This window comes from Pygocentrus nattereri, chromosome 25 (assembly GCF_015220715.1).
Source record: "Pygocentrus nattereri isolate fPygNat1 chromosome 25, fPygNat1.pri, whole genome shotgun sequence".
NCBI lineage: Eukaryota > Metazoa > Chordata > Actinopteri > Characiformes > Serrasalmidae > Pygocentrus > Pygocentrus nattereri.
In genome coordinates this window covers 5,369,577-5,397,075 of record NC_051235.1, presented here as the reverse complement: position 1 = coordinate 5,397,075, position 27,499 = coordinate 5,369,577, and the positions used below count along the sequence as shown (strand labels likewise).

General features: G+C 43.3%; 2 protein-coding genes across 2 annotated transcripts in view; one reads left to right on the top strand and one right to left on the bottom strand.

The window, feature by feature from the left end:
• The first annotated feature begins 95 nt into the window (after nt 1-95).
• Nucleotides 96-9,404, top strand: mcrip2 (MAPK regulated corepressor interacting protein 2). Its single transcript, XM_017719713.2, has 5 exons — nt 96-594; nt 735-804; nt 2,392-2,525; nt 4,157-4,258; nt 8,818-9,404. Exons 1-5 carry the CDS (start codon nt 540-542, stop codon nt 8,886-8,888), a joined length of 432 nt encoding a protein of 143 aa, XP_017575202.1. The 5' UTR covers nt 96-539; the 3' UTR covers nt 8,889-9,404.
• A 7-nt stretch (nt 9,405-9,411) lies between these two features.
• slx4 (SLX4 structure-specific endonuclease subunit homolog (S. cerevisiae)) overlaps nt 9,412-27,499 on the bottom strand; it is a 28,883-nt gene continuing 10,795 nt past the window's right edge. The window contains exons 5-14 of the mRNA XM_017719711.2: nt 27,173-27,468; nt 23,072-23,315; nt 22,496-22,578; nt 22,018-22,164; nt 20,833-21,002; nt 18,270-20,239; nt 14,607-15,188; nt 12,841-12,940; nt 11,279-11,572; nt 9,412-10,612 (exon numbers count right to left, since the gene is read on the bottom strand). Of these exons, the coding sequence (XP_017575200.2) occupies nt 10,231-10,612; nt 11,279-11,572; nt 12,841-12,940; nt 14,607-15,188; nt 18,270-20,239; nt 20,833-21,002; nt 22,018-22,164; nt 22,496-22,578; nt 23,072-23,315; nt 27,173-27,468 (4,268 nt within the window). The 3' untranslated portion in view covers nt 9,412-10,230. The remainder of the gene's footprint in view (nt 10,613-11,278; nt 11,573-12,840; nt 12,941-14,606; nt 15,189-18,269; nt 20,240-20,832; nt 21,003-22,017; nt 22,165-22,495; nt 22,579-23,071; nt 23,316-27,172; nt 27,469-27,499) is intronic.

The window sequence follows — 27,499 nt, the reverse complement described above, 5'->3', positions numbered from 1 at the left end:
AGTGCCCCTTTAAAACTCCAGCTATAGACATGAACGGGTTAAAGAGTGGCTTGTTGGGGCGTGTGGTGACGTCGCGGAGGGGGCGTGGCTTGGCGCTGAGCGGCGTGACATAAACAGGGTCACCTGGAGTCCTACAGACCGAGCGGTGTCCTTCAGCTTAACATTGGTGCGAGGACACTTCACACCTTCCCCCTCCTCGCCACGCGTGACCCCCTCTTTTCCTCCGTCCTCCGGCTCGGTAACGGTGAACGCTCGGGTTCCTGCTGGCTTAATCGGGGGTGCAGAGCTGGAGCTGGAGCTGGAGCTGCAGGAGGGACTGCTGCGCCGCGTTAGAGCGTTAAGTAACTTAACGGAGGCGCGGACGGACACTCGGCTGACTCAGGACCAACAACATAAGCCTGTCTGCTCGGCCAAAGCCGCGTCACTGCGTCTGGAAGTGTCTGCTGAGCCCACACACGGACACTGTCCGCCAACCTCGTGTGGACGGTGAACACGCACACGCACAGCTGGGGCTCCGGAGGGAACCGAACTGCTCTCACATGATGTACACAATAACCAGAGGTCCCAGCAAACTAGTCACACAGCGGAGGACAGGTATTGACTTTGCATTAGACGCGTCATGTGTATGATGCACATGTAAAGCCTGGCACTTCGCGCTGCCACGCGCTTAATAAACTGGACATGAATTCCAAACGGCCGTTTTCAGTGCAGCGTGTCTTGTGTGTGTCTTTCAGGCCCCACGCAGCAGATCGACAGCAAAGCCAACGACCTGAAGCACAAACAGAGCCACTGGCTGGACTCGAGGTGAGTAAACCCGCCTGCAGACCGAGGCTCCCCGTTCCACCTTAACCCAGCTGCAGCACCGTTTAAAGCTCGTGCCTTCAGCGCCATGTGGGCTAAACGTCCTTTAAACCGTTAAACTCGGCGCGAGCCTCGGCGACTCCAGCCGAGGGGAGCTCGGCCTCGTGCCGCCGCAGAGCCGAGGACTCCTGCCTCCAGCGGGTTTGGCGAAGTTTTCGTCAGGCCGTGTGTTTCAGTCCGAGTTTGACCTTGTCAGTCAGAGCTACGCATGTGCGTGGAGCGTGTGAGCTGTCCGGTGTGCTAGCGTGTGTAAACGTCCCACCGTATCGCCCATTTAAACGACCCCCGCCCCCCTAACTTCAACCGCCTGATGGGACGGGGTTAATGATCGCCTGCTCAGGTTATTCAGGCGTTAAAACTACAGGGAGGATATTCTGATGGCCGAAAGCTCCTCAGTAGAAACGGCTACCGGCATTAAAAGCACGATGACGACATTTTGACGGTTTTAAAATCGCCTCATCAGGAGGTTCGTAGTAAAACTAGACCGACTTTGTCCTGAATCAACAGTAAAAACTGCTATAAAACGTTTGAATCGCTGAGTTATTACGCTAGACCAGTGCTTCGCGCATGCGCAGTACGGCCGCTGGACACCGGCGTGTCCAGCCTGTGGTGACTTAAACGTTTGACCTGCTAGTTGGTCTTCGACGAAACTCGAAGATTTAAGGAAGACGAAAAGGACATTCCTGTTGAAAACCGAGGCTTGTCGTGCACGAACAGCCGAGTTTCATAACACGCTGCCTGCCAGTCTCCACAGAGACGACATTGTGTAAGGAAGTTACTGAAGCAGGCGCATGCGCAGTGCCGACGGCTCGGATAGCGCTGCCTCACCGAGGGTCTTAAAGGGGATTTCAGGATATTTTTCAAGAATTGTACACAATTAAAGGGTTGAGATGTAAACAGAGTCTTTCGGAGCTTTTTGGTGCGAAATGATCCGTTTTCGAGCAAATTACAAAGTCAGAATTCGTCACAGTGGTGGTGATAGGAACCAGACGTCCACAGCTAAAAGCTCCCTCACAGAAAGGTATTGCATGAAGTTGTTTTGTGATAAAGATTTTGGCTTAAAATGTATTGATTTATTCGTGGTGGAGGAATACATGAAAGGGTGTCGTGAGGCCAAATAGTCCCCAATAACTTTTTTTTTTTTTTTTACTTTTACCATTATAAATGTTACATATAAAAGCACAGACATGCAGGTTCGCTGGTGATTTTGGATAGAAGCTCAGAAGCTCAGAAATCCCTAAACTGTTGGTAATGATTTTGTGTAATCACTTTTTCTGTGGAGTAACATTTAGAGGTATTAAACTCGCCAGATGTCTGGTTCCTATGACTACCACTGCCAACAAGTAGAGGCCAAGTTTCTCTAAAATGCTCTTTCACATCCATTTTAGATCACTTTGTTTACATCCTGACTATTTTATTAGGCATGACTTCTGAATCCCTGTTACTTTAAAACCAGCTGCCTTAGTTTGACCTCCCTTTTCTTTTCATCGTAAAAATTATTTAAATTTATTTTAATGTTGTTGCTTTTAGCTCACCGGCGCCTAAAATCGTCTTCCAGCGCCTGAACGGAAAGCGCTACCATAGATCGACCTCGCCGAAAGAGGACAGCACAGCTGAGGGCTTCACTCCAGCACATGAAGAAAATGTCAGATTTGTGTATGAAGGTGAGACAGGTTGTTATCTTGTACACTGTATGTCCAAAAGTTTGTGGACACCTGTAATTATAATTTACCAATGACCGCACAGCTTGTATAATCTCTAGAAAAGCCTTGCTAATAAACAGGAGTCCAAATAGCTGAATGAACCGATCTTCTTTTAGATTAACCCAAGAAAACAGAAGTCTTATTCAGCAAGTCAGACACAGCCTGGGATGCCCGAACAGCTGCACATAGGCCTAAGGCCACCAAGCCCAGTGCCAAGCATGGGCTACAGGTGTATAAAGCCCCCCAGCGTTGGGCTTTGGCGTCAGAGTGGATCCAGAACTAGTCATCCAACATCAGTACCTGACCTCACTAATGCTGTTGTGAATGCAATCAAATCCTCACAGCAATGTTCCAAACTCTAGTGTAAAGCTTTCTCAGAAGATTGGAGGCTGTTACAGCAGCACTCTTAAATTGATCGTTCTTTAATCAAGAGAATGGTTTCTTCAGATTGATGAATGTGTTGTTGATGGTTCTACAGGGTTCTACAGACATACCATGCTCTTGGGTATCTTACAGTGTTGTGTACAAAGCCTGTGCTGTGCATATATCTCAGCCTGGCCATCTCCATGTTATTCTTCTGATTCCAGACTCCATGAGAAGGGCAAAGGCAGGGACAGGAGCTCTGTCCGTGACCCTTACAATGCCAGAGAAAGATTAATTTTAGCCAGGCTGCTCACAGGGTCATGGTTTTTCCACGGATTGTTCACTCGGTATGGGTTAAGGTCTTTTGTGTGCTGTAAAAGATAAGCCACAGTTTAGAAGTAATAACTTAACAGGGTCAGTTTTGCAGAACTAAAGCCCAGTTGTGCAAGAGAGCGTTTAGTAAACAGTTAAAAAGCCAAGTTTTATTCAATAACATGAACTGTTGACCCATTTTGTTTAGGTTATGCATTTGGCAGACAGTGATGTAAGTGTGCTACCCGTTATTTTTCTTGTCCATTTCAACAAAGGTACAGCAGGTTTCACACAGCTGTTGGGCCAGTTGCCACTTTCAGCACACAAACATGCATAAAGCCAACAACACCGTGTTTAAACAGGGGGAAGAAGAGCCCAAAGCTCTTATCTCTGTGAAACTGCCCTTCTCCAGGCAGGACCCCTCCTAATGGCTGATGCAACTACACATGCAATCTAGCCTGCTTAGCCAGCAAGGCCAGTCAGATCACAAACCACCCTTGTTTTGCCTTTGAATACGGTAGTTTTAGCTATTAAATGGGAGTGATCTGGGTGTCAGATCTTCCATTCAGTCGTCCTGCTAAGCTGCTTCTCACTCCCCACTAAGCGAGACTGTCAAAACTGAAAACTGTAAGCGCTTTGAGGTCACCTGCTGTCCACAAGTAATCTCTGGTCAAGTGCCAAGCTAAGTAGCCTTTCTTATAGAGGTGTCTTGTATATCTGATTAGCACACACTGGCGGGTCTTGACGGGTCTCGTCTACGAAGCTGGGATTCAGAGGTTAACAAGCAAACTTATGACAAAGCTTTGCACTGAACTGAGTCACTTGGAAGCATTTTGGCTTGGTTAACCAATTAATCCAGCTTCAGTCCCTACAGTGTTGTTTACCAGTGTTGAGAAACTGTGTGTGTTTGTTTGCAGCTTGGCAGGAGGTGGAGCAAAAGCTTGGGGACGGAGCCCAGCCGGAGAACGGGAAAGGCCCGGTGCAGTATGCCGAGAGGAGTCCTAACCCCAGCATGAAGAGTGAGTCACAAAACACATGCAGACTTGTACCACCAATATTATGAAGGTGTATCCGTCACTTTACATCCCGCTGCACTGTGTGGGTGTTTTTATGAGAAGTTAATTAATAGAAGTTACGCAAATCGCTTATGAAGCCAGTTCTGAAGATGCAAGGTGTTCTAACGACGGTCGCCGTTCAGCCTCATACCGTTAACATCCTGTATTGCCAGCGGTCACAAGATTACATGAAGCTAAAGCTGAAATTACATGCTGGTTTTAGACGGATGACAGCAAACTAGATATTCTGTGGTTTTCAAGGAAGCTGTAATGGAAAATTCCACCCACAGAATGTTCAGTTCTGCTGACCGCAGCATTAAGTGGAGCATTCCATCAAGAGTTCAGTTTTCCAAACTTTTGCCATCGTCCGCCACGGTAGATTAAAGTGAGTGCTGATTTTTTTTTTTTTTTTTAATATTAAGAAACCACTAATACATTTTCTGGTTGATGCCCAAGTCACTCAATATTAAACAAAAAACAAAGTAGGGGATCCTCCTGATAATTTTGCCCTAAATGAGGAATCGACATTGCTCAATCTCAATCTTCCACTTACCCCTGTGAGGTATTTAACACCAACATGTGAACACAGCATAACGTTCTATAGGACATGTAGTTACAATGTACAGAACTACTGCGGTACAATACTATGTGTATATATAGACTCTCTCATATCACCAAACGCCAGTCACTATCCTAATAAACTAATAAGCCTAGAGAGGCCGTGGGGTCCTGCCGTTTGATCACAGGGAAGGGTGTTGTTAGGCACGACGCAAAGCGGAGTAAACCTTCCTTTCCTGTGATAATAGCGGTAACACTGCCTCGAGTGGCTTATTGGTTTCATAAAATGGCAGCCAACATAAAATATTATACACAGTATTTTAGACCATTATTTAAGTTATTATTATTATTATTATTATTAATAATAATGGACAAACAAGTATTCCTCCAAGAAATGCAGTTCCTTTAGAGTACGGTATCATTGGTAAGCAAGAATGAAGAGAACGACATTCGGTCACCGATCACTGTAAACTGCAGGCGTATAATGACTTTGTTATAACAGTGAACTTATGATAACTATCAGTTTATAAGCACCTTTGGTCACCAAATCACCAACGCGAGTCGTCTGACGATGCCGCTTTTCTCACAGTGGGGCCGAGTTGTGGGCTGGAGGTTAGGGAACCAGCCCTGTGACCGGAAGGTCGCTGGTTTGATCCCCTCGGCTGACGGTCCATGACTGAAGTGCCCTTGAGCAAGGCACCTAATCCCCAATTGCTCCCCGGGTGCCGCGGCAAGTGTGCTCACTGCCCCCTAGTGTGTGTGTGGGTGTTTCACTGCACGGATGGGTTGAATGCAGAGGTCTAATTTCAGTGTCCAGAACACAGTTGGTGGTTGTAAAATTCTAATTTCAAACCACTCCCTGCTCCCTACACACTGCACTACATAGGGGTTTAAATACGGACTCCTGCAGCCCAGCAGAGCAAAATATCACTAAAAACGGTCGGTTGGGATTCATCCACATTCAGACTCGACAGGCAGTCACGATTAGACAGCAGAAGCTGGTATTAGTGTCCAATTAGTGTCCACTGTTACTGCACAGCAAGGGATCCAATTAGTGTCCATGCTTACTGTATATTTACCCCCCCAACCCCAAACACCAACACCAAACACCAACACACCCAAATGTTGGATTGAAGCTAGAGCTGGATTCTAAGGAGCAATGAAAATGGTGTATTTAGAGGGGGATTTGAGACCGTGTTGGGGGTCCACAATGTGGACGAAATGCCATATTCCAGTTATATTGCTATATATTGCATATTTCTAGCTTCCAATATATTGATGTGACATTGGGCTACATTATTTAGGCCAATTTTTTTGTATTGGCTCACATGAATGCCTTGATTCAACCAAAGAACATCTGTGATCGGGCAATCGCACAGGAATGATTGTCATGTTGACGAGTGATTGTCAGAGGCTCGTCTTCAGATCGAGCACTGGGGTATCAGTATTGTGAAGCCTGTTGATCATGCTTGCGCAGTGATATAACTGTGCAGCCCTAGTTTTTGCATCACATGTGTGGTAGTTGAACAGCTGTAGAATGTCACCACACCCTCCCTGCTGCTCCCCCACCTGGTGCTACTGAAACACTTCCCCTTGGCCCTGAGGCTGTGGTACAGTCCAAGCGCAAGTCTGCAGCAGCCAGAACAACAGCTGTGCTCTCGCTCCGCCACAGCAAGGAATTCTATAGCAGCCGAGGCCTGATCAGGTTTCAAAACATGGCTTTCGAATACTGTTAGACTACATGTTAACCTTCTCTGACTTGTGCTTTGTATCCAACCCTGTATTCCCTACATGCTGCCTTTATCTTCAACTTTGAAAAGAAGCCAATATGTGAGTGAGAGACTGGCTTTCCAAGAAAGGTCTTCTTATGATAAGTTACCATATAGACTTACACTGATCGAATTGCGTTTACAACCATTTGTCTCTGTGTTTGCACACTGTGAAATTAGACCTCTGCATTCAACCCATCCATGCAGCGAAACACCCACATACATGCACACTAGTGAACACACACACTAGGGGGCAGTAAGCAGCCCTATCCACAGTGCCTGGGGAGCAATTGGAGGTTAGGTGTCTTGCTCAAGGGCACTTCAGCCATGGACTGTCAGCCAAGGGGATCAAACCGGCAACCTTCCGGTCACAGGGCTGGTTCCCTAACCTCCAGACCACGACTGCCCCCTAGGCATAAAATGCTGACCACCTCCTTGTTTCTACACTCACTGTCCACCTTATCAGCTCCACTTACTGTATAGCTGCACTCTGTAGTTCTACAGTTACAGACTGTAGTCCATCTGTTTCTCTGATACTCTGTTACCCTGTTCTTCAGTGGTCAGGACCCCCATGGACCCTCACAGAGCAGGTACTATTTGGGTCGTGGATCATTCTTAGTACTGTAGTAACACTGACGTGGTGGTGTGTTAGTGTTGTGCTGGTCTGAGTGGATCAGACTCAGCAGTGCTGCTGGAGGTTTTAAAGACTGTGTCCACTCACTGTCCACTCTATTAGACACTCCTACCTTATCAGTCCACCTTGTAGATGTAAAGTCAGAGACGACGGCTCATCTGCTGCTGCACATTTTTGTGTTGGTCATCCTCTAGTCCTTCATTGCTGCCCACAGGACGCTGTTGGCTGGATAGTTTTGGTTGGACAATTCAGTCCAGCAGTGACACTGAGGTGTTTAAAAACTCCAGCAGCACTGCTGTGTCTGATCCACTCAGACCAGCGCAACACGTTTACACACCACCACTACATCACTGTTACTGCAGTGCTGAGAATAACCCACCACCCTAATAGTACCTGCTCTGTGGGGGTCCTGACCACTGATACTTTGTTACCCCCTTTTACCCTGTTCTTCAGAGAAACAGATGGACTACAGTCTGTAACTGTAGAACTACAGAGTGCAGCTATACAGTAAGTGGAGCTGATAAAGTGGACAGAGAGCGCAGAAAGAAGGAGGTGGTCAGAATGTTTTGCATGATGGGTGCATACTGTTAACATCCTGTATTGCAAGTGGTCACTGGACTACATAAAACATCAAATTTTACTGCGATGCTTAAGTGGGAACAAGGCACACCATGGAGCAGAATTCATCCATTTAGATTCCTGTTCCTGCCAGATAAAGGAGAAAAATATCTGGCAGCAGTTTGACCTTCATAAAACAATGACTTCTCAAGATTGTCAGAATAATGGTTTAGCTTGAGGTTTTGACCCATTATGTCAAAGTAATGGTTTATTTGTCTTGAGGTTTGAGATGATATTGCCGTCACACTGAGTGCGTATACATGCACTCAGTCCAATAACCGCAGAAAATCAGACTGTCAGTAATCCTATCAACACATTGACATGCACTTGAGTAATCAGATAATGGGGAAACTCAGGGTCTACATGAGTCAGACAGTAATCAGATTTCTGCTTTGTAGCCAGCCAATAAACTCAGATGTGATGTAAACGTAAAACTCAGATTTCGTCATGGCTTTTTTTTTTTTTAAACAGTCATTTTACCTGAAAATATGAACATGCATCATCTAAGAGATGAAGAATATTCAAATCCTTCATTTCGTGTTTGGTTTCGGCGCAGCTCAAAGTGTTTTTTGTCCACCAAAAGAAATCGAGTTTATATGCACTGAGAAATCTGATTACGGAGTTAAAACCCAACCTCTTTATCAGATTTCTTAATTGAATTTCTCCAGAGTTTGGTGCCTACGTGACCATTTGAATAATAGGATAACTGCAGAAATCCAATTATCATCGGATTATTGAGTGCATGTATACACACCGTGCTGTCTGTTAGTACTTCTTATCATATCTGGGACACTGAACATGTATGATGATGATGATGATGATGATGATGATGATGATGATGATGATGATCCAGTAACAAGTGTACAGTAGCTGCATCGTAACTAGTAGCAGTTTGTCTGTTATTCTTGTATTAATAATGTGTGTGTCTCCCTCTCCCTCCACAGACTTTGTGCCTATTGATCTAGAGGAGTGGTGGGCTCAACGTTTCCTGGCCAACATCGCCAACCTGTCATGACAGCTGCAGGACAGTGGTGCAGCGGGGGAGGGTTGTGGGTGCTGGACTGAGGTGGGGCTGGGGGGTGTGGGGGGGCTCAGGTTGACCCACCAGGTGAACTAAGCTGAGCTCTCTATCACCACCACAGGACACTGTGTTCAGTGCAGTACATAGAGAGAAGCAGAAAGAGGCTTCCATCTGAACTTGTTAGATGTGCGCCCTTTCTTCTTTGGTTGTCCCGCCGCTGCCTGGCCGGCCAGTCTCTCTTACCCACCCACACTCACTCACACACGCAGAGACAGACAACTCAGAAAGAGAGGATGATCAGAGATTTTCTTCCGCTTTTGGTTCTTTCTAACAGCGTGCCGAAAACGAGACGTCCGTTTTTTTTTTTTTTTGGCTGGTCTTTGCATAAAAAAATGTGAAAAAAATGATCATTAAAAACAGTAAATTGTTTTTCAAGACTTGGTGTACTGAGCGCCTTCTTTTAGGAGATACAGTTTGTAATACTGGAGAGTATTAAAAAGATTGTTTTGATTAGGGCTTTAGGAGATTCATCTTTTAATTCATTACACATTGACTTCAGTTGCTTAAATTAATACTTTTGACATTTTAAACAATGATGTGCAAAAATGCCCTAAACAAGAAGGCTTGTTTGAAACCCTGAGTTAATTTTTAGCACTTAATGACTCATCATAAAGTACTGGCACAGCAGAGAAGTTCACGCCCGCTGCTGCAGCACCACGCCCCAGCTCAGAAAGGCACTGATATTTAACCAGTGAGCCGAATCACATCCATTAGAGTGTGTGTCCTAATCCTGCTCTTTGGTACCACTGCTTTATGAGGTTTAAATGAATGTATTAGAGCAGGGGTGACTGCCTGAAACATGCTGTCCTTGGGGTAGTAAGAGTGAAGAACAACTCCAAATGCACCTCTCCTATTCCTATCGGTATCTATTACTGACTCTCTAACTTTACTCGCCACCTCATCTTATACAGCTTGATCAGAAGCCTCTTCTATATAGTCCATTTCATGCATTCGTCCAGGGGAATCATCTTCTGTATGGTCCTTTTCACACAGCTGATCCAGAGTAGTCCCCTATAGTCCATTTCACGCAGCTCATCAAGAGGGCTCCTCTGTAGTGCCACTCATGCAGCTCATCAAGCGGGTTCTTCTGTAGTTCCTCTCATGCAGCTCATCCAGAAGGCTGTTCTATAGTCTCTCTAAGGCAGCTCATCCAAAAGTCTCTTCCATATGGATGCTCTTAGGCAGCTCATCGAGTGTGTGCTCCCAAAGTCCCTTTAACACAGCTTTTCTGATGAGTCCTTCTCAGAGAACATTCCTGAAGGCACCCACACGCAGCTCAGTCAGCTGGCTTAGCCATTCTCTTCTTGCCCCGGCCACCTGCACGCCCAGGCCCTGCAGCAGGGGCCCGGGTGCGGGCCTTCCTGCGTGAGCGGGCTGGGTGGCCTGGTTTGGCAGTGGTGAAGGTGATGCACTGGGAGTCCAGGAAGTCCAGCAGCTTGGCAGTGCCCAGCCTGATGCCTGCTGTTCTAAGCCTGGCCTTCAGCTCAGAAAGGGAGAGTGGCTGGTACTGCAGCACACGGCCATACAGAACTGGGTCCGACTGGATGAAGGAGCGTACAGCCAGGAGTTTGTCCTTCTCGAGCATGGCTGCCTGAGACGCTGTGATTCCCTCACCGTCTGAGCCGTCGTCATCAGAGTCGCACAGCTCAGGGTTTGACCTGGAGAGGTTACACTTTGGTTTTACATGGACTATAATGTGACTGAAGGCAGTAAATTGACAGACAGGTGCCACCTGAGAAACACTGATAGGAAAGGCTGTGGAATGGAATCACCATTTAAATGTGTGGTGATGTTTCCTTTTAAAAAAAGTCATTAAATAAACAATTTGGCACATTAGAAATGTCAAAGTCCAGAATGACGATTGGAGCATTAAGAATGAAGCTTCATGACTCATATTTCAAATCTCAAGCTAACAACTACACAAAAAAAACTAAAAAAAATAAAAGACTACAGTATATTTATTCTCATTTTCTCACTGTTCATGTGCTTTCTTACTTCTGGTTGTTCTCAAAATACCTGATGATGTGGAAAATCTTATGTCTAGTTTAAATACAGAAAGATATTTAAAGTTGTTACTGAACAAAGCATAAAAATGAATGCGGAGAACGACTGCAAACTTTTGAGCAGTACTGTAAATAAAGCTTCAAACAAGCTAGGAAAAGGAACGTATAAGGGTTTCCACAACAATAAACATACTAATAAATGAATAAACACACAAACATGCATAAAAGCACCTATTCCCAGTAGCGCTCTGATAGTACTGGAGAGATGTGCCTAGTATTAATGAGCCTAAACACATGTAAATACGTGTGCAGGTAATCTACCTTTCCGACTCAGCTGTGGAAGATGTGTTGGAATCCTGAGATGCAGGTAGGACATCATGATCCTCACTGCCGAACTGCAGTTTCCTGGGCGAGACAGGAGGTGGTGCTGTGGGCTGTTTAAAGGAAAGCAGTGCAGGCTGGAGAGTTGAAGCCATCTGTGAACGCCCTGCTCTGTGACGACTCACTGGAGAAGTTTCCTCCTCAGATTCGGAGGTCATCAGCTGGTGGGTGTACTGGTGGATCTCTTTCAGCTTCAAGACCATTTGTTTCTTGGGGAGGGGACGCACCCCAAACCTGGAAGGATGTAAATATTGAAAAAGGCAAAACAATACATCATCACAATCCTACATCTTAGACCCACAAACTGCACATGCAAACCCATAATTTTAGAATGTCCTGTCAGACCCTAATTGTTTTTACACCTGTTAAATATAAAGTCAATTCAGAAAAGTTGGGACGGTAAGTAAAATGGAAATAAAAGACAAAAAGCAGTGTGATTTATAAATCTACTTCGACCTGTATTTGTACAAAAACAGTTCAAAGACAAGGTATGAAATGTTTTCTCTTATTTGATCATTTATGCTTTTTGTATACATTCATTCTGAAATTGATGCAACATGTTCCAAAGAATTAAGGGTAATATTAACAAAGGTCTCAGGAATCCGGAAGAATCTCCAAGTGTAAAGAACAGGACTGAAAAAGGAGTTAAGCCTGCATCATGCACAGTCAAACCATACACAACATCCAGAAATGCTAACAACTTATGTGGACTCAAGCTCATCTGAAATAGACAGTGATGCACAGTGAAAACATGCATTTTGTTTATGGAAATAACAGGCATCATGTTCTCTGGGCCAAAGAAGAAAAGGACCGTCCAGACTGTTACCAGCATAAAGTTCAAATGCCAGCATCTCATAAGGTATTTATTCGTGTATTTATGCGGTGTATTAGTGGGTAACATCTGTGAAAGCACCATTAATGCTGAACCCATTTTGGAGCAACGTGCTGCCTTTTAGATGATGTCTTTTTCACAGACGTCCATGCTTATTTCAACATGGAAACACTTAAAAACATTATGCACAAGTTACAACAGCATGACTGAATAATTAAAGAGTGCGGGTGCGAGACTGGACTAACTGCAGTCCAGAACTGTCTTCCTTTAAAAACTCCCAATGTGGTGCATTATTAAGCTCAAAATATGACCATGAAAGACCTATGGTTCCAATTTTTTGGAAAGTGTTGCAGGTATTAAATTTGGAAGTGTATATTTACAAAAAACAATGAAGTTTATACGGTAAAACAAATGTAATACAGGTCAAACTGAATATACCAATCACTGTTTTCTACTGTCCCAGATTTTCTGTCACTGGGTTGGCAATATGGGTTTATTAAAATACAAGAACACCTTTGTTGGGACAATTGAGTTGAGGCCATTGCTCATGGGTCAAAGCACAATGAGAATTAAACTTAAGTCAAATCTGTGTTATGGTTCTGAATTCTGACAATAATTCTCTGTCAACCCAATTCACTCTAATACGGATTACAGTGGGTCAGAGCCTCACCTGTCCAGTCTTTTCTTGAGGTCAGGTGTGTCCATATCTGAGAAGCCAGGCATTGGGGTGATTGGCACAAGCGGGACTTGATTCTTCTTCTTGCGAGCCACTAAAAGTTCAAGAATAGATTTATATTCCAAATGCATACATAAGCAGTGTATCAGCTGCAGCACTGAAATCACTGTACAACTGCAGGCCAAAGCTAGAGACCAGAGTAGCTTTTAAGACCAGGTTAAGATAAAGACTTGCCTTATCCACTGGCCAGTGTTAACTTTAAGTAGTATTTATAAAAATGTTTTTTAAAATTGATACTGCAACATATTAACCCTTGATGTACTTTAACATAGGAATATGTGATTTTTATCCCAAATAATCTTTTTTCCTATTGTGTGAATAATGCCCGAAAACAGGGTTTCTCAACCTTCACGGACCACCAGTGTTCCGTGAAGCACCCTTTAGTGGTCCACAGGCCTGAACTCAGAGGGAGGCAGTAATTGGGGCCAGTCACATCACTGTAAGTTATAAAAACATAAGTGAAAAAATTAACTTAATAATTAAAAATAAAAAAATTAAAGGTTTTCACATTATAACCAATTTAAATATTAATACAGAGATTCAAATAAAAATGTTACAGTAGTGGCTGATTAAATGTCATCAGTCTGAGACTGATGCGCTGTGAAGACAGCGAGCCAGAGTTGGAGAGGTTTCTCAGGGTGCTTTGTTTGGTTTGTTTTGTTATTACACCTTTTCTGTAGTTCGCTTGACACGTTTTAACACTCCACCCGTATTAGAGTCTGCAACAAACAGCTGAACCAGGCCAGCAGAAACCCATAGGTCTCTGTCCGCTTCAAACGAACCCTGTTCAGTTCACTGCTGATGGAAACGTGCTCTGTGATTAAATGAGGGAGTAGACCTGGTTTTCCTTCTCCTGCAGCAGCACATCAGCACCATACATCCAGTATAACGACTGTTTTAATGTCTGACTCTAGACACTGAGCACAAGCTGCTGTTAAAAACAACAGACGAACCATAAAATAACAGACAAGAGATGCGTTTGATTTCAACTCGATTCGCAGAGCGTCTTTTGGTTGAGCATCAACGACCTGAGTGGTCAAACTCAAAATAACAAACCAGTGACAAAGAAGCCGATATCATAGAAGATCTATCATAATTGTTAAAGGTGACGATGCTAATCCAAAAGAGTGGAATGAGGTTTATTTCAAATGAATCACAAATACCCTCAAAACTAGAGACATCAGGACCAAACAGTTACTCTTTTGGGAAGCCAGTGGAGCATTTTCAGTGACATCTGCCTCAACCTTGTGTATTTCTCCCCCCGTTTCCCCCCTTTTTCGTCATCAGCACAACCAAGTTGTTGTTTTTTTCAACATAAAACACGTTTTTTAACATACCTGCAAATTTTGCAAACCTGCTGACAAACAGAATGGCCAAACTGGTCTTTTTCAGAATCTAATCTTTAGGTTTTCAGTGTCAGTGTTTAAGAAAAGAAAAATACGTTTTTAAAAAGTTGCTTTTAGTTTTCCTGTGGGCTGGTATGCTTTGTAGTTATACACAGGTTGGCCTTGGGGTGGAAAAGGTTGAGAACCCCTGCCCTAAAACACCAACAGAAATATACTGATATCACGTGTGACTGGTCAAGTACAAACTCTAGTAATGTGCGAGATGCGCAGAGCAATATCAGCATTGTAAAGGTCAATGTTGTGATAATAACAAACCATGTATTACACAGTCCTACCTAAACAACGGTGTGTTACCTGGGGTTTTAAGCTGAGCCACTCTCTTTGGAGGAGCCACTGCACCAACTCGCTGAGAGAGAGGAAGAGCAGGTCCTGCTTCATCTTCATCATCTTCCCCCCAGCTGTCCCACGCTGCAGGGTCTGGCAAGCTGTGGTTGACTGGAGCTACAGAAATAAGTGATGTGGCATGAGTTTCATGAACAGAAGGAGAGCGAGAGTGTGGCGTCTCTCCCTGCCTCCTGTGTTCTGAGGGGCTGTCTGGATCTCCACTGCTCTCCAGCCTCAGACTGAAGCAGGGCCCCTGGACCCCTACCCCTCCTCCACCAAGACCCCATGAGTCATCAAACGCGATGGGTGGCTCATCAAAGGCGCAGAAACTGGCCTCCTCAGCCATCTCTACTTCATTCACGCTCCTGTTTTCCTCCTCCACTGTTCCCCTCTCCTCCTCGTCTCTCTTTCCTGTCTCACCAGTGAAATCTTTCTCAGTCTCAGCACGCTCAGATTCCCAGGGCGGACTCAGGGATGCCTCTTTCCCGGATTCTGAATTTCTGTGCTGGGGCAGCAACTTCTCAGACTGGCTGAGATGCATGGAGCCAAGCCCTGCAAAAGTGAAAAGAAAGGACAATCATAAGTCTAATTTGGATTCTAGGCCTGACCATGTTTATTCACTGTATCTATAAGCCTTAACATATAAAAGCAGTTTTGGAGGAACAGTGCTATGCGCCATTTCCAATCATTTATATTCCTATGCTGGCCACATCCATGGATTTGATTAACCTGGAGAGGCCTTATACTTTAACATATCTGACAACAAATCTGACAGTAATTATTGTGATTTTAATCCAATGTGAATCTGCAGCGTGTGTAGTTTTACAGTCTGACTGTAATAATTGTGGAGTGATTTTAATCCAGTATGAATCTGCAGTGTGTAGTTTTACAGTCTGACTGTAATAATTGTGGAGCGATTTTAATCCAGTATGAATCTGCAGTGTGTAGTTTTACAGTCTGACTGTAATAATTGTGGAGTGATTTTAATCCAGTGTGAATCTGCAGTGTGTGTAGTTTTACAGTCTGACTGTAATAATTGTGGAGTGATTTTAATCCAGTATGAATCTGCAGTGTGTAGTTTTACAGTCTGACTGTAATAATTGTGGAGTGATTTTAATCCAGTATGAATCTGCAGTGTGTGTAGTTTTACAGTCTGACGGTAATAATTGTGGAGTGATTTTAATCCAGTATGAATCTGCAGTGTGTGTAGTTTTACAGTCTGACGGTAATAATTGTGGAGTGATTTTAATCCAGTATGAATCTGCAGTGTGTAGTTTTACAGTCTGACTGTAATAATTGTGGAGTGATTTTAATCCAGTATGAATCTGCAGTGTGTGTAGTTTTACAGTCTGACGGTAATAATTGTGGAGTGATTTTAATCCAGTATGAATCTGCAGTGTGTAGTTTTACAGTCTGACTGTAATAATTGTGGAGTGATTTTAATCCAGTATGAATCTGCAGTGTGTAGTTTTACAGTCTGACTGTATTAATTGTGGAGTGATTTTAATCCAGTATGAATCTGCTGTGTGTAGTTTTACAGTCTGACGGTAATAATTGTGGAGTGATTTTAATCCAGTATGAATCTGCAGTGTGTAGTTTTACGGTCTGACGGTAATAATTGTGGAGTGATTTTAATCCAGTAAGAATCTGCAGTGTGTAGTTTTACAGTCTGACTGTAATAATTGTGGAGTGATTTTAATCCAGTATGAATCTGCAGTGTGTAGTTTTACAGTCTGACTGTAATAATTGTGGAGTGATTTTAATCCAGTATGAATCTGCGGCGTGTAGTTTTACAGTCTGACTGTAATAATTGTGGAGTAATTTTAATCCAGTATGAATCTGCAGTGTGTGTAGTTTTACAGTCTGACAGTAATAATTGTGGAGTGATTTTAATCCAGTATGAATCTGCGGCGTGTAGTTTTACAGTCTGACAGTAATAATTGTGGAGTGATTTTAATCCAGTATGAATCTGCGGCGTGTAGTTTTACAGTCTGACAGTAATAATTGTGGAGTGATTTTAATCCAGGATGAATCTGCAGCGTGTGTAGTTTTACAGTCTGACTGTAATAATTGTGGAGTGATTTTAATCCAGGATGAATCTGCAGCGTGTGTAGTTTTACAGTCTGACTGTAATAATTGTGGAGTGATTTTAATCCAGTATGAATCTGCAGTGTGTGTAGTTTTACAGTCTGACTGTAATAATTGTGGAGTGATTTTAATCCAGTATGAATCTGCAGCGTGTAGTTTTACAGTCTGACTGTAATAATTGTGGAGTGATTTTAATCCAGTATGAATCTGCAGCGTGTAGTTTTACAGTCTGACTGTATTAATTGTGGAGTGATTTTAATCCCGTATGAATCTGCAGCGTGTAGTTTTACAGTCTGACTGTAATAATTGTGGAGTGATTTTAATCCAGTATGAATCTGCAGTGTGTAGTTTTACAGTCTGACTGTAATAATTGTGGAGTGATTTTAATCCAGTATGAATCTGCAGTGTGTAGTTTTACAGTCTGACTGTAATAATTGTGGAGTGATTTTAATCCAGTATGAATCTGCAGTGTGTGTAGTTTTACAGTCTGACTGTAATAATTGTGGAGTGATTTTAATCCAGTATGAATCTGCAGTGTGTGTAGTTTTACAGTCTGACTGTAATAATTGTGGAGTGATTTTAATCCAGTATGAATCTGCAGCGTGTAGTTTTACAGTCTGACTGTATTAATTGTGGAGTGATTTTAATCCCGTATGAATCTGCAGCGTGTAGTTTTACAGTCTGACTGTAATAATTGTGGAGTGATTTTAATCCAGTATGAATCTGCAGTGTGTAGTTTTACAGTCTGACTGTAATAATTGTGGAGTGATTTTAATCCAGTATGAATCTGCAGTGTGTGTAGTTTTACAGTCTGACTGTAATAATTGTGGAGTGATTTTAATCCAGTATGAATCTGCAGCGTGTGTAGTTTTACAGTCTGACTGTAATAATTGTGGAGTGATTTTAATCCAGTATGAATCTGCAGCGTGTGTAGTTTTACAGTCTGACTGTAATAATTGTGGAGTGATTTTAATCCAGTATGAATCTGCAGTGTGTAGTTTTACAGTCTGACTGTAATAATTGTGAGTGATTTTAATCCAGTATGAATCTGCAGTGTGTAGTTTTACAGTCTGACTGTAATAATTGTGAGTGATTTTAATCCAGTATGAATCTGCAGTGTGTGTAGTTTTACAGTCTGACTGTAATAATTGTGGAGTGATTTTAATCCAGTATGAATCTGCAGCGTGTATATTTTTTATCTGATAGAAAAAAAAGCTAACAGAAAAAAAAAACTTGCTAACAGACAGATCAGTAGGGCAGGGTGGCATGTTGTTATTGTTACTGATTGTATCCTGTGGCACAGCACTTTCAGTAGCTTTCTGTAGAAATTAGGGGAAATTACACAGAAATTGATCAGTCAAATACCAACACCTTACATAATTTCTGCACTGATAGTAAAACTAACCCAGCTTGAACAGTGCGCAAGACTCCCTCGACCAATATCAAGCCTCTCTCTCAATCCACTGGTACACAGCATTAACCTTTATATTTAGTCAAATGTCTAAAATTTATTCACTAGCGAAATTTCACTTTTGACTTTGTCACCTGTTATTTTTAGCTGAGATGCCGTCTTCGCAGGAGCCACTCGCTGAGAGACGGAAGGAGCAGTTCCCTTCTCAAAGTCATCATATTCCTCCCACGATGCCCTACTCTGTGGTCTAAGCCTGCAGTCTTTCAGCAAGGGTGACCCCAGAGGCTCTGGAGGCTTTGGGCAGGGGGTAGAGTGCACGGGAGTGCTGCTGGAGGGCATGGAGACAGGAAGGGGTGAAAGATGAGTTCGTTTTACAAACTGCGAAGCATCAGTCTGGAGTCTGGAGCGGGATGTTGGCTTCTGAGGAGCTGGGGAAGCGTCACTGGTAGAACCGTCTCTAGAGGAGCACGGACCTGGACGCAGTCTTGAACAGGTCATTAGTCTTGGTCTTTCTCCAAGGGAACCAGAGTGTGTGTCTGCTTCAGAGTCATCAGGAACAGAAGAGGAGGACAAAGAACAAGGTTTGGGAAAGAGCTGAGCACGCCACATGCTGCTGCGCGTTTGCGTGGAGCTGGAGCATGTGGAAACTTCTGGAGTGGCTGGGATAAGCCAAGAAACCTCAGCAGAGCCATCCAATACACTTTGATGGTCTGGGTCATTCAGGGCACCCTCTGATTGGTCAGTTTTGGAACACTCCCTTTCATATGATTTTTTAGAAGAGAGTCCAACTTCCATGCCTTCTTTAGCTTTAATCTGAGTATAGTTATGACTGAATCTTGGAGGGGATGGAGTGGAAACCTTGTCAAGATGGGGGTCAGAATCCGTGTCATCGCTGGAGTCAGAGAGGACGATGAGTTCAGGCTGGTTACAGATTGGCACTGGAGATGAAAGCTCAGGCTTGATGCTACTGGCTATTAAAGTTGACAGTTCAGGCTTGGTTTTACGGGACTGGTTGGATAAGGCTACTGGACAAGGTCTTGATAGATGCTCAGGTTTGGTGCTACTAGCTAATGGAGAGGAAAGTCCAGGCCTTGTTTTACTGAGCCGTGGAGGTGAGTGTTTGGACCTGCCTGATGGACTCAAGGGTACTGGAGATGAGAGCTGAGGGTGAATTCTGTTTAATGTTGAAGGGGAAGGAGGAAGAACCATGTTTGGAGATTGTTTACCTGCTACTGCACCTGGAGACACGCCAGCCACTGGGAGGGATGACTCCCCTGCCTCTTCTGAGCCTGGAGGAGGGCTGATGGACAGGTCAATCACTTCACTGACTGAGGACATTCGGCGTGGGGTGTATGTGCTCTTCTGCTGAGCTTGCTGGGGTTGAGAAATTACTGCTGGAGTTTGAGACGCCTCCACATATTCTCCCCACGTCTCGGAGAACAAACGGTTATAGGTCCTGTCCAGGCTGACGTTGTGGCTTCTGTTTAGGTCTCCATGTGTGTTAGATTTGGAGTCTAAACAAACATCAGCCTGAGAGCCCTGGGCGTGGTGCATGTTCATAGCACTGGTTTCCATGGCAGCTGCATCCTTATCCTCTCCAAGCCTGTAACTATGGCGACTGGTGTTGGCCTCCTTAAAAAAGGCTTCCTGGGTCTCCTTCCTCTGTCCTGCTTCAATGCATTGCTTTTCTGTGTTACTCTTTCCTGCTCCGGGGCTCTCATTTACTTCTTCACCCTCCTCTTCCTCCTCATCGCTTACATTAGGGGATCTAGTTGTCTCCATCTTCCTTTGTGTAGCTGCAAACTCATAAATCTCATCGAGCTCTTCGTCATTGATTCTATCTTCTTCCATTTCTCCATCACCACTCCCTCCTCTTCCCTCCTCTTCATCCACCCCTCCTTCGGTTCCTCCTGCCCCTCCGAACTCCTCACCATCGCTTTCCTCATGCTGCCACATGGAGCGCAGAAGCTCCAGGAACTGTGTCTCAGCCAGGCTCTCCTGGGGCCCAGGATTAGGCTCCCGTGCTGAACATCCATCTTCATCCGAGTCTTCTGGATCCCCACTGTACTGCTCACACTGCTGCTGCAGCTCAGACAGCCCAAACCTGGTGTAAAGATCACAAATTAAAAGATTTTTCATGAAATGCTGTTAATAGGATTGGAAAGGTATGACTGTAATAAGTATAAATACACCCCCCCCCAAAAAATATATATTTTAAATCATTCTGGATTGTGCCAAAAAGATCCATTTAAATTGAGCAGACATTTGTTCATGAAGAACCATAAAAATACCAAGATTTTTGTTCCTACCAAAGAGAAACTTGTCTGGCTGAACATACTTCACCTAAACAAGCGATGCCTGCCACCACCCAAACCTTTAACCCCATAAAATCCCTTAATAAATCATAGGGCTTACTATTCAGTGACTATATGGAAAACAATGCAAACTAGAGTTACAGGAGTGAATATTACAGGTATGGACCCAACACTGAGTCCTGGCCATTTAAGTTATGTTTTAAATATCAGAATTAGGTATGTTGCTCACTGGTTGTACCAAAACCTGAACCCATAGTGACCCTTTGTTGAAATCACTGACGTATCTAAAGTATTTTTACAACAGTCCAAATAAGGATATGACCATCACACATTTGTAAGCGTAAGGCAGCTGCAGCAGTTATTCCACTGATGCTACACTTACCTTTTGGCTAGCTGGAGTATGTTGGGCAGGAGGGTGTGCGTGATTGGGCAAAGGGCAGTGTACAGGTATTGCAACAGGGCGTATACTGCCTCGCCCGGTACATCACCCAACAGTACCCTCTGAGCTGTAGGCATGCCATCTTCCTGCACCCCAAAGCCTGCATCATGGACCTGGGCACATACACAGACACAAAGAAGAGCAATTGTTAAAAAAATACATCCATAATAAGCCTAAAATTAAACTATACAGTAGGACTGTACTGATTCTTTTCATTTGAATATTGTATCAGAATAAGAAAACTTGAAGACTTATCATATACGAATACTTTAAGGTACTTAATACTATAGTATTATTGTTTTTGTTACTGCAAAATTACTGTTTATCTTGTTAATGCAACCTGACTGAAATATGGTAAGATGTTGAAAAATATCACTGGGAAATAACAATAATTAATACAATATAACATTAAGTTGCATTAAAATACTAAACTAGGGGTGCTGCCCAATCTGGCAACCCTGAACAGCAGTAAGCTGTGCTGGACAACAGAGGAAACGGTGTCTCAGAGATTTTAAGTAAATTTATACGAGAGCATGTGCTAAACTTTGACACCCAGAGCAATTAGACCAATTTTTCTCCAGCTTTGGACTGATAGCCAACATGCTCTCATTTATTCTTGGAAACAAATTCAACTAAGAAAACGTTTTCGAGCTAGCTCGTAGAATTAAGACTGATACTGTCCCCTAAGCTGTGCCGATGAGTCTGGCATGCAGAGCCGACACATATAATGGCATGAAAACAAGGAAAAAATATATATATATATATATATATATATATATATATATATATATTGCCCTTACAAAAATGTGCTGACATCACATAAAAAAACAGTTTTAACCCAAACACGCTCCCATAAACATGCCACTTTTAAAATTAAAATAAATAAATAAATAAAAACCAACAACCAAAAAAACTCCACAATGCTAACTTTAAAGGGAAGTCGAAAACATTGTTTAACGTTAATATAAAGATGGTTAAAAATGAATTATAAAGTAAATGTTATACAAAGTCTTTTGGATTATTTCTACTGGCTCCTTCATCATGTAAATAAATAAATACAAAACACCACCACACTTGTTTTTTTCTGCACATTAATGATATGCAGAGCAGAACCAAAGGTGCATTTACCATGCTAGCCAGCAGAGGGCAGCGTGTATAGAGCATGAATGAGTGAGCAAAGTAGACATCTCCACTGTCCACCTGCAGTTGTACATCACTGAGCTGAGGGTTGTTAACCATGCTGGCCAGATCAGAACACAGCTTGGACACAGTAACCTGCAACAAACAAACAAACAAACAAACAAACAAAAATAAAATGAAAAAAAAAAAACATTCCAAGTTATTTCTGCACAACTGGCTGTATTCAGGAACGCCGAGGGACTTCTCTTTTTTCCAAATTTATTAACATGACACATTTTTCACGGTGAACGGGATGAATACGTAACAGAGATGTGACGGCGTCCTAATGGCTAAAAATGGCTATTATTCAGACCGTTCATCTTTACAGCAGACCTACTGATTTATCTACTCACACACACACTTCAGCTCTTACAAGCTTTTAAAAGATCTAGAAAAAAAGGAATGAAGATCCAAGACGAAGCGTTACCGAGTTTGTACGGGGCATTATGGCCTTTGTTGTTTCAGGGACAAAGCCGCTCAGAGGAAGCTCAGCCACAGCAGCCTCTTTATCTGAAGAGCAGAAGAAATTTCAGCAACAATATCATGGTGTCATAACAGACGTTACGCCTTTCACATCGATGCTGTCGGAGGAAAACCTCGTATTTCCATTTCTGACGTTTTTCAGTTTTTGACACCGTTTGAAAATCCCTGTTATGCTTTACATTGTATGTAAATTTCATGATGAATGGAGTAAAAGAAATGACCCAAAACGATGTGGGGGGGGGGGGGATCCTGGTTCCATTGACTTACATTAACAGTAAAGTAGGTTGTCATTTTGGAGATATGAGGTTTTCTTCCAACAACAGCGACATGCTTATGAATACTACTATGTGGGGGACGAACGGAGCTGATCCTAGATGGGTTTTCAGGGACATGATTAAATAAACTCTGTATTAAAACAATCAGACCAGTTGCTTCACTTTGCAAGCTCGTCTATTCTTGTAACTCCACGCATGCACAAATTCCCGGCTCTGTGATCTGCCTCAGAGCTAAAGCGTCTGACCTGTGTGTCGGTACTGGGTGAGAGTCATGCCCTCCTCCGCTAGCTCCACTAAATCCTGCAGGGCCTGAGAGCCTGGAGTGCTCATGGCTGGGGTGAGACAAGCTGGAGTAGCAGGACGATCCCCTGGCCTCGCGTCCAGGGAGACCGGAGCACAGCTGGGCTGCTCCGGATCCGCAGCGGTTTCTGTAGCTGATGCCTGGCGCTCCTTTACTGGCGTGACCTCTGAGGAAAGAGACGGCTTTTTCTGTGGGGAGATGGAAAAAAGCAACATTGGAATTATTTACACTTCTAGCCAAGAATGGATGTGCTAATCGAATTCCCAATCCAAATAATTAAATATGGAATCCATGCGGATACTACAGAAAGGCCACCACTAAGGGATAAAATTGAGCTATTTAAGTAAGTCAAAATATGAAATTACAACGTAGTATCTCATAATTATACCTCGTTATCACATAATAATGAGAATTTCATAATTATGACTTGTCATAACTCAGTACCTCAATTACGACTTGCTCTGTCACAATCATGAAACTCTCTCGTATCTCACAATTATGACTTGGTGTCATGATAACGAGAGGCTGTTCTTTAACCTATATGGTGCTACCATATGGCAACAATTAGTTTCTCTCAATTTTATTAAAAGGCAGTTTTTAAAAAATCTGTTTTGCCATTTAATTGTGGTAAAGGGGTCTTTTACTTTGAAAGGACAATTACTTTGACATCACATGACAAGGAAATCATGTTAGTTATACTTACCATACATTCCAAAATACCAATTGAAATTTTCCTATTTTTTAAATATTTGTAAATATACGTGTTAAACTGCACGACCCAATAAGTTTTATTTGTTTAGTCTTGTTTTCAATAAAAGCCTGTTTTTAGAGAAAAGTCATATTAAGTGATACTTTTTAATCCCACAACGGGGAAATTCCACCTCCACATTTAACCCATCCGTGAAGTGAAACACCACATACACACTAGTGAACACACACACTAGGGGGCAGTGAGCACACTTGCCCAGAGCGGTGGGCAGCCCTATCCACGGCACCCGGGGAGCAGTTGGGGATTAGGCGTCTTGCTCAAGGACACCTCAGTCATGGACTGTCGGCGCTGGGGATCAAACCGGCCACAGGGCCAGATCCCTAACCTCCAGCCCACGACTGCCCCCAATTATTATATTTATATTTATTATAATTATTAAAATGATATGCTCCTTTTGTCAAACGTTTATTATTTAAGCAATAATAAATACACATCATATAAAATCACATTAAATAACACAAAACATTATCATGTTTCAGCAATAATTCACGCAATAGAGGGTTAATTAATACTTAGTATCTCGCAATCTTGACTTAGTATCTCATAATTATGGCTTCATATGTTGAGACGATGACTGTGTATCTCATAAGTTTCCCGTAAATATGATTTAAGATCTCACTTATGACTATTTCACAGTTATGACTCTTTATTTCATGATAATGACTCAGCATCTCGTAATTGAGAAAATTCATTATGAGATGGTAAGTCATTATTATGAGATCATTACTATGAGACACTACATCATTATTATGACAGACTTTCTCATTATTATAACATATAACGGCCTATGGTCTTTCTGAAGCGTTATCAGTTCGTTAGGGTAAACAATTTATCTTCCACTTATTCAAAAGTGAGATTTGGAGTTCCGCAGGGGTCTATATTAGGACCATTACTATTTACACTATACATGTTACCGTTAGGCACAGTTATAAGTAATCATGGCGTAAACTTTCATTGTTATGCAGACGATACTCAACTGTACATATCAGCCAAGCCTGATGACCAACACAGGTTAAAGAAAATGGAGGACTGTGTAAAAGACGTGAAAGGCTGGATGTCACGTAACTTCCTCCTATTAAACAGTAACAAAACAGAGGTTCTCCTTCTGGGTCCAAAATTAGCAAGAAGTAAATCACCAGATTTAATCTTAAATCTCGCCGACTTTCCAGCCGCACCTGGATCAGCAGTAAAAAATCTCGGCGTTATAATAGATTCAGATTTATCATTCGATCAACACACAGGCGGCATCACTAGGACAGCTTTTCTACATCTTCACAACATCGCCAAGATCAGAAATGCCCTGTCCCTGCGTGATGCAGAAACACTAGTACATGCCTTTATTACTTCTAGGCTAGACTACTGTAACACGCTACTGTCAGGATGCACGAGCAGGAATTTAAACAAACTCCAACTAGTCCAAAACGCCGCAGCCAGGGTCCTCACTAAAACTAGAACATCTGATCATATCAGTCCAGCGCTATCATCACTTCATTGGCTGCCTGTTAAATTCTGTATTGATTATAAAATCATTTTACTGACTTATAAAGCCCTACATGGTCTCGCTCCCGAGTACCTGCAAGACCTTATTTCTCATTATGAGCCATCACGACTACTCAGATCACAGAGTGCTGGCTTATTAATAGTCCCCAGAATTCCTAAGGCTGCAGCTGGGGGAAGAGCTTTTTCTTATAAAGCCCCCAAACTCTGGAATGATCTTCCAGAAACTGTTCGGGACTAAGACACAGTCTCAATCTTTAAGACTAGGCTGAAAACTCACTTGTTCAGTTTAGCTTTTGGTAGCTAATGTTCCCCCTTAGATAAAGGCAGCAGATCCAGGGGTCCATGGACACAGGGAATTATAGTAAACTGAGACGCTGGTGCTGCCGTCCCGCCGCTCACACGCGGTCACTCAGGTTTGTGGACGGTGGAGCGGAGGGATGCCGAACTGTCTCAGAGTGCTGCCGTGTCTGTGTGTCCTTCTGGTCCTCTCCTGTTAGTTAAGCTGTCATAGTCAGATCTGCCGGAGTCGTTAGCCACACTCTGTAAATGTTTATATTCCCTGTTTATGTACAAACGGATAGAACAAAACTAATCCCATTTACCTGCTTTTTTTCCCGAGTATACAACCGCCCACATGTCCGGCTTACACTGAAGGACGACTGACTGCCGAGCCCCCCTGCTACCCACTTCAGACCAGCTGCCCACGCCTACCACCAACCACCTTGGATGAGCTGCCCACCCTACCCTGATGTTCTCATAGACTCCTAGATATTCCTAATATCAATATTACTGCTATTAATATTAGTAATATAATCACTTGTAGGTAGTTTGACCAGAGGAGGACGGGTCCCCCCTGGTGAGCCTGGTTCCTCCCAAGGTTTCTTCCTCAGTTCTGAGGGAGTTTTTCCTTGCCACTGTTGCCCCTGGCTTGCCCACTGGGGGGTTTCTGTACATTCTGTACATTATTTCAGTCCTGTGGAAACTTTGTCTTTTCTGAAATCCTGTAAAGCTGCTTTGTGACAACATCCGTTGTAAAAAGCGCTATACAAATAAATTTGATTTGATTTGATTTGAAGCGGCAGAAAGAGAATTCCAGAGACACCACGTTTGATGTGACTCTGTATGTGTGTAGGTAACACAGGCCCACAGTGCACACAGTGAAATCACTTCACTTCTATGTGCACAGTGTAGCACTATGCATTACATCCAGTATTACTGTTGCTGTAACACTTCTTATGACTTCACTGTGAACGCGGGAGGCCAAAACTGCTGTAGAGTGAACGGTAGGCAACTTTGACAAAGTCAGTTTTCCAGAATAGGGCCCCTTTAAAGCCTCACTACAATGGAGAGAATGGATATGAAGGACAGTGATGACTGATCAAATGAGGACAACCAGCTAAAGGCTAAACAAACGCAAAATGGATACCTGGCTATCTAGTCTGTCTCCTTTTCTCTGGCTAAAAGGGTAAAAGGCTTGTCTCGAGCAGTGTGTGTTGCATAACGACAGAGTTGGCTACAGGGCTGTTTCCAACTTCCACTATAAAACACACTGCAGACATTTAAACCACTTAACTCCTGATAATGTGGTTTATCTCCGGCACGCTGTGAAAACGATCCTAGACAAAGGATCAGCCTCAACACGGCCAATGCCGAGCAACTGTAATAAGCCACGATCAGCTCCAACACTGATTTTTAGACTGCACTGATATAATGCATGTCACGTTTAAGGTGCATGTATCTGTGCATGAATGGTTTTTATGCAAACGAATTTCTCACCTCATCTCTGACCCATGGCTGTATGAACTCTCCAAGCTCTGGGGTGTAAAACTCAGAGACTGAGTCTGGTCCTCCTCCAGGCAGTGCACTCTTGAGCCAGAGGGGGGCGCTGTGTGCCCACATGGGGAGTTCAGAGGGGAGCAGTTTAGGAGTGGGGGGAGCTGTAGGTCTAGAGCAGAGGAGCAGGGAGGAGACGCGCTGCTGGATTCGATTCAGCGCTGTTTGGGGGTCCTGCACCAGGAGGAGGGGAGGTGGGGCAGCAGGCACACCTTTTCTCCGCTTCCCGCGACCTTTAGCTGAGAGAGAACACCAAGTTAGACACACTAA